The 10,728-nt window shown below is 38.4% G+C and overlaps 2 protein-coding genes across 2 annotated transcripts; both read right to left on the bottom strand.

Annotated features, from left to right (window-relative positions):
• Positions 1-1,296: 1,296 nt before the first annotated feature.
• LOC125490625 (probable cytochrome P450 4d21) lies at positions 1,297-3,207 on the bottom strand. Its single transcript, XM_048630450.1, has 3 exons — positions 2,898-3,207; positions 2,382-2,555; positions 1,297-1,939 (listed from the first exon to the last, which is right to left on the bottom strand). The coding sequence occupies exons 1-3, from the start codon at positions 3,157-3,159 to the stop codon at positions 1,779-1,781; spliced, it is 597 nt and encodes a 198-aa protein (XP_048486407.1). The 5' UTR covers positions 3,160-3,207; the 3' UTR covers positions 1,297-1,778.
• Positions 3,208-3,748: 541 nt separating this feature from the next.
• LOC105381024 (cytochrome P450 4c3) lies at positions 3,749-10,064 on the bottom strand. The gene is made up of 8 exons (XM_048630475.1): positions 9,686-10,064; positions 9,021-9,110; positions 8,301-8,411; positions 7,132-7,317; positions 6,168-6,364; positions 5,942-6,011; positions 4,176-4,369; positions 3,749-3,931 (listed from the first exon to the last, which is right to left on the bottom strand). The coding sequence occupies exons 1-8, from the start codon at positions 9,846-9,848 to the stop codon at positions 3,749-3,751; spliced, it is 1,194 nt and encodes a 397-aa protein (XP_048486432.1). The 5' UTR covers positions 9,849-10,064.
• Between the last annotated feature and the right edge of the window lie 664 nt (positions 10,065-10,728).

Genomic DNA, 10,728 nt, shown 5'->3' with positions numbered 1-10,728 from the left:
CTCCCGTCTAATGAAGTCCACGCTCCGTCCTACTCCTGCTCAAATCCAGGATCCCGAAAGCTTTCAGTCTGAGCTTTGCGACCGCCTGATATGTTTAGAGAATTGCGTTACAGTTGACGATTTAAACAATAGGTTTGTGGAAACTGTCCGAGAGGTAGGATCGAAATATTTTTCGTCCCGAACCAACCGAGGACCTCAAAAACTCTCAGATGGGACTCTGAGTCTCATAAGAGAACGGAGAGAAATGAGGTTGCAGTCTTCAGTTGATATGGTCGAATACAGACGTCTAAACAGACAGATCGCCAAAGCAAGACGTTGCGATATGAGACGCTACAATTGCAAGCGCATTCAAGACGCAATAGAGCAAAACAAGGGCTCCAAAGTCTTTGCTAGAGATCGATCTGTTCGGCAGACTCTGTTGACCCAACTGAAGACCGACACTGGCAACACCGTTTCATCAGTGCCCGAAATTCTGGGAGAAATCGAAGTTGTTGATCAGTATCCCTACCTAGGACAAGTGATCCGATTAGGTAAATCCAACTTCGATAAAGAGGTAGCTCGTAGAATCCAACTCGGATGGGCAGCGTTCGGGAAATTACGACACATCTTCACTGAAAACATACCTCAGTGTCTGAAAACAAAAGTTTTCAATCAGTGCGTGTTGCCAGTGATGACTTACGGAGCCGAGACGTGGTGCTTCACCAAAGGGCTTATCCACAAGCTCAGAGTTGCTCAGCGTGCTATGGAAAGGGCTATGTTAGGCGTGTCCCTGCGAGATAGGATTCGTAATGAAGAAATCCGCAGGAGAACTAAAGTTACCGACATAGCCAAAAGGATTAGCACGCTGAAATGGCAATGGGCTGGCCACGTAGCCCGCAGAGCCGACGACCGCTGGAGTAGAAAGGTTCTGGAGTGGAGACCCCGTGTCGGCAAACGGCGTGTCGGTCGCCCCCCAACCCGTTGGTCTGATGATCTGCGGAAGGTAGCGGGAAGCCGCTGGATGCAGATGGCGGGTGACCGTTTGGGGTGGCGATCGTTAGGAGAGGCCTATGTCCAACAGTGGACTACGGAAGGCTGAGAGAGAGTATGGAACCGAGGCCAATTAATATGAAATTCTACATCGCGGTATTAAAGTTTTTCAGTTGTCTGAAATAAATACAAAACCTAATATAATAAATCTATTCTATAGTAGGAGAGTCAGACAGTGACTTTCGCATTTATAATATTAGTTAGGATTAGGATTAGGATATACTATTAACATTGTTTACTTACCTTCTCTTAAACTTCCTATGCACCACTGTCTAACCACCTGCAAATCTTATTGTTACTTTGCCTACTGGTTCTCGCGATACAGGATGTGCCTAGTGCGAGATTCCTTCTTACTGCTTCTATTTTACTCTGTAAACCAACTTACCTAACTAATTCTATTACCTACTCCACTACTACCTACCTACTGTTCATTTCTAGTATACCCGTGTTACTTGGTGTCAATAAATGATTTTGATTTTTGAACTTACTTCACTCTAACGTATGTATAAAAGGGTTTTAAATAAATCCACGTTTGCAGATTGAAGATACTTATTTATTTATTTAAGGTCTGCACAAAAGATTATTATGTATCCACCCTCCATCCTCCATCACAATTTGATTTATTTAATTCATTATTTACTTCATTTGTATTCCTCATGTGTCATGCCAAGCGTGCGACTCTGCGATCATCTATTTTGCTAACTTTACTGTACCTGTAGTAAATATAAAAATCAGCAGACGTTATCTACCTACTTAAATAATCTTTTTTCTAATGAAACGCACTGACCAGGAATCACTTTAATGACTACATCGTACTTGAACTTCACTTCGGAACTTGCCGACCGTACTTTGTATCTTCTTAGAAAATGCGCTAATGTCGTCTTCACTGTCATCATACCGTATGTTTTGTCTGAAAAATAAAAGAATTATTATTTTGCAAACGAATCTATAATTATGATTCAAGTTTACCTAAGCATACAACTATGGAGAAAACCTGCCAGTGAGCCAGTGTAAAATGATTCTAACGGCCCCAGCAGTGGGGACGTGATGGGTTGTGATGATAAAAAAGATAGACTAAGATTGTAAACCTTTTATGCCAAGTATGAAAATGAGTATTTCAACCAAATAGGCGGCATGCTGAAGTAAAGCCACATTAGGAGTTTCCGAAACCAACGAGCATGAGTGACTTATGAATGCGGAAGCGACAAAAGTATTTCAGGATCGTGGCACGTGGAGGTCCCTAGTCTCTGCCTACCCCTCTGGGAGACAGGCGTGAGCATATGGAGGTATGAAAATATGCAGTAAAGCTGTACTAGTCACTCACATTAAAAAAAATCTTAATAAATCCTTACCAATACAAGACCTCCGTCCCATGGCGAACGCAGCGAATGACTTATCCGGTACAGTGGAGGCGTTCAACCATCGCTCTGGTCGGTACACGTCCGCGTCAGTACCCCAGCACGGGTGTCGGTGGAGGCCCCAAGTGTTCAACGTCACCACACTACCTGCTGGCAGGGTGAACTTCTCTGGAATAAGAAAGAAAGGCCGTCTAATAAGTTACACACAATTAAAGGCAGAATAAACGATTTTAATTTGAATTTAAAGATATTAAATTTACTTAAGAAACTGCACTTCCTGATGCCTAAAAAGAAGGTTATTCTGACAGGAATTCGAATTTTAGAATGTGATTTTAAAATCTCTTTGAAAGTATACGGTAGTGTACTTAAATATCACATAGCAAGTATTTGTCCCTCCACAGTACCTATTAATAAATTTTAATACCCATTACTCAAGATGGTAAATAATTTAAATTTAATAGGTTGGTTATTTCCTTTTCTTTTTTTTTTTTTTTCAAATTTTAAGCTTACCAAACTTAACATCCTTGTCTACAACGCGACCCATCAGAGGTATAACCGGGTGAATTCGAAGTGTTTCTTTGATCACAGCCTCCATATACACCAGTTTAGAGAGATGCGCCTTAGTCACTTGCTCATCAGCATCGCTGAACACCTGTTTCAGTCTGAAAATTTGAGTAAAAAATATTAAATCGAAAATAATTAAGTTATATTTAAATATTTCAACCCCTTTAAACACGACGACTAAACTAAGTTTTACACCGTCAATCGTCATGCTATGTTTTGCCGGCTAACTATTTAACAACACAACTTTGTTTCAGGGGCCCTATCGCGAAGTAGTTAGTGTTGTGGAACCTCAACCGTTTTATATACCTCGACCTTTTTATACTTTGATTTCTTTTTTACACAATAATTTGAATTTACTGTATTTATTTATTGTTCCTTTAGCCGTCAATATTATGATTCATTACATACGTTTTTGTGGACAACGAAACCTGTGTTTTCCTACAATTTTCCCCTTATTTATAGATTATACATTCCGCTATCCAGTTCCCAATAGTTAGTGTCAAATTCAATACGATTTGAATCCAAAAATCTTTTCCTGAAAAGTTTGCGATAGGGAGCCAGTCTACTCAGTACCTACTAAACAAGCTAGAAAGAACATAAAGTAGTAATCTTCAACCACCTTCTCCTGAACATCATCACACGACCCTAGCACCAGCAGTATGATATGATGAAAGAAGTAATTAGTGTCAAATTATTTACGATTTATATTCCAAAATCTATGGAAAAAAAGGTCGCGATAGTCCATATCGACTACCCTATCGCCATTCATCAATATTCTCAGTGGGCACTTCAGTAGGTTATAATAATGAAGGAACTAACTCTTCATCCACCTTCTCCAGAACATCACCACGTGAGCCCAGCACCAGCAGTGTGACCAGCAGCGTGGTCTGCGTCGTGTCGTAGCCAGCCGCCACCACCGTGTCCACCTCGCTCCTAGCCTCGTCTTCGTCTAAAATGCCTTCGTCTACTAAATCATCAATCTACTCAGTGCCTACTTCAGAATGTAGAAAGAATATAGATACTAACTCTTCAACCACTCTCTCCTGAACATTACCGAGGTCATCGTTATCGATGTCTCTATATCGCAATTCACCATAAATATGGCGCTGTTATTAGTAAAACGCGATTAATTCGAGTTTATCGACGTAAATAACGAACCCGTGTAGCGGCTGTTGTACAATATACATATGTACTACATAAACAAGGTAGAAAGAATACAACTACTAACTCTTCAACAACCTTCTCCTGAACATCATCACGTGACCCCAGCACCAGCAGTGTGACCAGCAGCGTGGTCTGCGTCGTGTCGTAGCCAGCCGCCACCACCGTGTCCACCTCGCTCCTAGCCTCGTCTTCGTCTAGACTGCCTTCGTCTACTAGCTCGAATATGAGCTCGAAGAACGGTTTGAATCTGGAATCTGAGAAAATATTTTGTTATGAACATTCCGTAGCTGTCTAGTACATTCACAAGCAATCAAAAAGTTTAATTTACCACACCAAATGATCCGTATTTTGAAATTTTTAATTTAGAATTTGAATAAAATATTAGGTCCTTACATATGAAATTGGCGTTTTCTATAGGAGGAACATAAAGTCGTTTTTTTTTTAAATTAAATATATTAAATTAATCAAAGTATGTACCATTACTATGTATGCACTTTTGCCATCTCATAGGTAGTTCATTGATCCCCTTACTAAAAAAACCATTCGGGCGGGAATCAATAAAATCTTTGAAGGCGGTTTGGACTGCCCCATCGGAGTTGAATTTTTTTTCTTGGAAGTAGTTATCCAAATTGCGAAAAAAATAGTAATCTGTTGGAGCAAGGTCCGGAGATTACGGTGGATGTCTATGACATTCTAATTGAAGCTCCTCTAATTTGGTAGCCGTCTGTTGTGCAGTGTGTGGTCTAGCGTTGTCCTGAAGCAGCAGTGGCCTAGAGCGATTGACCAGCCTCGGTTGTTTAGCAGCTAGCTTTTCCATCATGGTTTGCAGTTGCTGACAATAGATATCTGCCGTAATCGTCTGGCCAGATTTAAGAAAGCTGTAGTGAACGACACCAGCACTAGTCCACCAAACACTTACAAGCAACTTTTTTTTAGTCAATTTTCGCTTAGGGCAGGATTTGGCTGGTTCGCCAGGGTTCAGCCATTGCGATGAGCGCTTCCAATTATCGTAGAGGATCCACTTTTCATCACAGGTAATGATTCGATTAAAAATTCCTTAATTATTGTGCCGGTTGAGTAACGTAACGCAGCAGTCGACGCGCGTTTGTCGGTTTGCTTCACTCAATTCATGAGGTACCCACCTTTCAAGCTTTTTCACCTTCCCAATTTGTTTCAAGTGGATTAGAATAGTTTTATCACTAACACCGGAGCCTGCAGCTAACTCGGACGTGGTTTGCGATGGATCCGCTTCCACAACAGCCATCAATTCTTCATTATCAACTTTGGTCTCCGGCCGTCCACGAGGCTTGTTCTGCAGGTCGAAATTTCCAGAACGAAAACGTTGGAACCAAAAACGCACTGTGTTTTCTTTTGCGACACCGTCACCATACACATCATTAATCCTTCGAACCGTTTCTGCAGCACTGGTGCCACGGTGGAACTCATACTCGTAAATAACGCGATATTTAAAGTTTTCCATTTTGTAAACAGAGTGACACAAAGAAAAAAACAAAAGAAGAAAAAACAAATGAATTAGGGGGTTTGAAACACAAATGCATGAGTAAATAGCTGTATGAATTTGAATTTGGAATTCCTAATCATAAAGGTAATATTTGAGATCAAAGTGGCCAGTACGACAAAACGCCAATTTCATATGTAAGGACCTAATATTATATTTACACTTTTAGTTGGTAAAATTCTCGTTATTCATCGTTAAATGTACTTCAATATTGCAGACGGCGTCATTAAGCTAATCTTTTCCTTTTATGAGTAATTTGGTGCTATTGTCACTGCAGGTATCTAGGTAAAAGAGCCATATAAATTACCATTGCGTTGATCTGGCTCCAATTTAGAGTTTATTTCTGCATTTCGAGCGAGCTTTCTTTTTCCGATCACCTGAAACCATGATGAAAAAGTTAGTTTCTTTTATAAAATTTATTACCTACTCGCTTTTACCGCAAGCATCACAAGGTTCTACTAAGTATGTCACAAAATTCTTGTTTTTAAATTACTTTGGGGACAAACGAAACAGAAGCTTTTAAAAAAACTTACATCATCAGAAAGCTTTCTCAAAACTTTGATGGCGTTGTCTTCAACGGTTTTCGTCTTGGAAAACTTAAACAAGAAGTCACTGTGCATCCAAACTGTGGACATTCGAGTTAAAACCACTTTCAACATGTCGTTCATGGCCCGGATATAGTTCTTGTCTACCACCTTCGCGTCTTTATCTGGTAGGCCAGTGGCTGTTTCTGTAAATTGATGAAAATTTAATTAATTTATTTATTTATTAGCACAACAGAAAAATCTTAAATATATTTAACATTTTGACACGAAACCTAAAAGGTTTATTTCTGTAATAGTAGGTAGTATCATGTTAAGACTTCTAAAGTCTTTTTGTTGGGAGGCGCCTTACTCACTGTGTCTATAATGTCGGTAGGTACTAACGGGGAATCAACTGGTGGCCCATATTGTGTATTCAGGATGTTGTAAAAAAGGCCGGAAGGGGGGTGACTCTGGTGTTAATTTTGAACAACTTCTGTACTGACTACGACTTTTGAAAATTCACGCCTTTATTATACAGGGTGTTGCAAAATTGGTATACTAAGCCGAAGCGTACGTGTGCAGCATGTTATATCTAAGCCCGAAACTGAAATCAGAATTTGGAAATTCGCGAAAAAAATATACGTATTATTTTCCATAGTAAAAAGTCACGTGACCAACAAAGTTTCTATGGAAAATGATTTTCTTTTTTCGCGAATTTTTAAATTCTGAATTCAGTTTCGGGATTAGATATAGCATGCTGCACATGTAGGTTTCGGCTTAGTATACCCTTTTTGCAACACCCTGTATAAGTTTGCAACACACAAATGCGTGTTCACTACAAATACACATGCATGCACACTTTATAAATGATACGCATAGGATATAAGTACTTTACTTAATTATTTAAAAAAAACGGACGTTCTTGTCAGTATAATTAAATATCACTACAGCCATTTAAAACTCTCACACTCACGACAAATGCTCTCCAAAGATATCTCGGCCACATACGGAGCCACATCAAAGTACCCTCCACCGACGTGGTGCTCCACATTGCTGACCAGCTGCCGCGACTGTCGGTTGAAGATGTGGAGGAAGGTGGCCACGACGGAGGCGCTGAACGCGGGGCGGAGGAGCTTGCGGTGCCGCTTCCATGTTGACACTGAAATGGGTTTTTGATCCATTAAGCCCCAGTTTCACCATACTCTGTTAGATCATAACAAGGGATTAGTCGTTGACTTTGGACACATCTGTCAAGAATTTAATATGGATATGACTTTAGATGAGATTACAATGTAACAGGGGTGTTAATGATCTAACAGACTGTGGTGAAACTAGGCATAAAAATAAATGTATGGGCTCCATGCAAATTCTAAGTTTTCAACAGAAATAAGTTTTATATTAGTTATTCTTTGTGATTTCTGATAATGACTAGGTAGGTACGTCTTACTGTTCTTCATTGATTCAGGGATCTAGGGCCCTGTTGCGAAATGAAAATAATATTTTACGAAGTAATTAGGTATACATTTTGAATCCGAAAACTATCATCATTATCCGTTGTTAAGCTGGTAAAGGTTATATAGCGCTTTCGGGGGGCGCTTTCGACTCTTATGCAGGATGTGACGAAGTTTAATAAAGAAAACACGTTTTTTCTTGGTCGGTTATTTTATAGTTAAAGTTTTTGATACGAGTTACTATTAACGTGTGTGAACTAGTTCATAGAACTCTATAGATGCGTACGCCATAGTTGAATTAAAACTTATAAACGGATGCTTTGAAACATAAGTTTGCATTTAACATTCGTATCATCAATCAGGCATCAAAACTAAATATAAGTGACATGGAAGAAGAAATTGCTTTGAAAATTATAATTTTGGTGGAGGTAAGGTTTTGATGATGATGATGATGATGATGATGATGACGATGATGATGATGATGATGATGATGATGATGATGATGATGATGATGATGATGATGATGATGATGATGATGATGATGATGATGCTGATGACATTGATACATATTAAATAGGCTTGGTTGGGGAGTGAGAAGAAAGTTCTAAGCTGTCGGTGACAAACAATAGAGCGTGTCTAATGATGGTGCCGATGATGATTATGATGTTGATGATGATGATGATGATCTCACCGTCAGCAGTGACGAGTCCGCGGCCGAGCCAGCGAGACGCGAACTTGTACATGTGGTTCTTCTCCAAACAAGCATTCGATATGGTGAAGAATAACTCTGGATCTGTTACAGCTGAAAAATATAATGTTGTGATGATGTAGCATAATAAATGTAAATATCATACAAATAAGTACACTATTCTATTCAAAAATAGATTAGTCACTTTTAATCCATCGAAATGATGCTTTTTAACTCTTTCTTATAATGTTGTACCTAGATTATTTGGTCATGCTAAGTCCTATTTTCCAACTCAAAAATATTATATTATACGTACGCCATAGTTGAATTAAAACGTATAAACGGATGCTTTGAAACATGAGCATTTAACAATCGTATCATCAATCAGGCATCAAAACTAAAAATAAGTGACATGAAAGAAGAAATTGCTTTGAAATTTATAATTGATTGATGTAGCATAATAAATGTAAATATCATACAAATAAGTACACTATTCTATTCAAAAATAGATTAGTCACTTTTAATCCATCGAAATGATGCTTTTTAACTCTTTCTTATATTGTTGTACCTAGATTATTTGGTCATGCTAAGTCCTATTTTCCAACTCAAAAATATTATATTATATATTGTATATTTTTACATAAGTATATTAATATATGTAATATATATTTTCTATTTTATTGTAGGTATAATGAATTAACGTATAGGTATCAAAATACTTACAGATAAAGAATATCGGTCCGAACCACGCCTTGGCTATCCCTCCTAGGTCGTTGGTATCCAAGCTCCATTGCTTGAGTCTCTCCCACAATACTGAAACAATATAAATTATTGATTGTTCAGAATGACCCTCAGACCCTCCTTTCGGCTTAGCATACCACTTGGCAACATTCTGTTTCCTACTAATATTATAAAGACGAATGTTTGTGAGTATGTTCATAAGTGATGTATATAATATGTTGTATTAAATATAAGATAGGTACCTACTTACTTTTATAACTTTAAAATAATATATTTTTTAATTAACATACCTATTATTAGTGTGTCTACTAACAATGTGTATGACGATTGGACGATGTATTCATTTAAACATAATTATTTGAAATTATTAATACTATAATATTGTGATAATTAATTTAATTTAATGTTAATTCTAATGACCTGTAATGCTTATTTATCAATAAATGAATATGAATATGAATATGAATATATGAATATGTACGTGAGGGTGTATGTTTTTTACATCTTCACGACAAAACGGATTTTAATGAAATTTAGTAACTATGGAGTTACATGACACCCTGGATTTACACATTGACTTTTAAGCCAAAGTGAAGCTCGCGGGAACAGTTAGTAAATAATAAATCAAAATAATCAAGAAGACTTACAAACATCATCGCCGTGTAAGGCTTTATGGGCTAAACCGATTACTGGCGCAGCTCCAGGCAATGGCGGTATACTTTCTGTCATTCTATCCATTTTCCAACGTTTCAACACCAAAATCACGCACAGACAAACCAATAACACAAACAAAAGGATAACACTCAACATACTTTCAGATGTAAAAAGTGATGATGCAGTAAAAACTCTTAATTTTCTACGCCCACTTTTAGTTTTAACTCTTAAAATAAACTAGCGACAAATTGATACGTGAAAAGAATACAATAGGGCATAAACCCGAAAATAGACACACTGAGAATTCAGCCTGTTTCAAGTCAGCATTTATACGTTCAGGGGGGTTAGTACAGCTTACGAAAAACAGTCACGTTGGTACAGTTCGGTTAAAACAACTTGATAGTTTGAGTTGGCAGTAATTACACGTTTGTGCTTTGTGAAACAACGTAACCAACTGTCAATGTTTTAAAAGGATAAAATATAGTAGTATGTTAGTTTGACAAGGTACAAAAGTGTAGATGCAGCTAACTTTAGAAATATCAATTTGTTAAAAACCACAATCTTTACTATCCTAATCCTAATATATCCTACCTCATCATCATCATCACGACCCATCACGTCCCCACTGCTGAGGTACGGGTCTCCTTCCAGTGAAGGAAGGGTTTAGGCCTAGTCCACCACGCTGGCCTAGTGCGGGTTGGTGGACCCCAACACAAGCAAGATTGTGCTGAGAGAGTTGTCGGGTAAGTGGGCAACCCAGGCCTGTCAGATGTTTTCAAGCCGTACGAAGGCCTCTGACTAGGCCTAACGACTGCTGTCGAAGCAGCAATCGGGACCCACGGCTTTACGTGCCGTTCGAAGCACGGAGGCGTCCAGAAAAGAACCACTTGAAATCGGTCACCCATCCAATGACTGACCGTGCCAGTTGTTGCTTAACCTCAGTGATTGCATTATAACTATCATTTGTGATTTTTTACCAATCTAGAGTAACCATCCAGTCTCTCAATTGTCTATAGATAATAATTTTATTAATGGA

Source organism: Plutella xylostella, chromosome 26, assembly GCF_932276165.1.
Source record: "Plutella xylostella chromosome 26, ilPluXylo3.1, whole genome shotgun sequence".
Lineage (NCBI taxonomy): Eukaryota > Metazoa > Arthropoda > Insecta > Lepidoptera > Plutellidae > Plutella > Plutella xylostella.
This window is presented reverse-complemented; position numbering and strand designations above follow the sequence as displayed.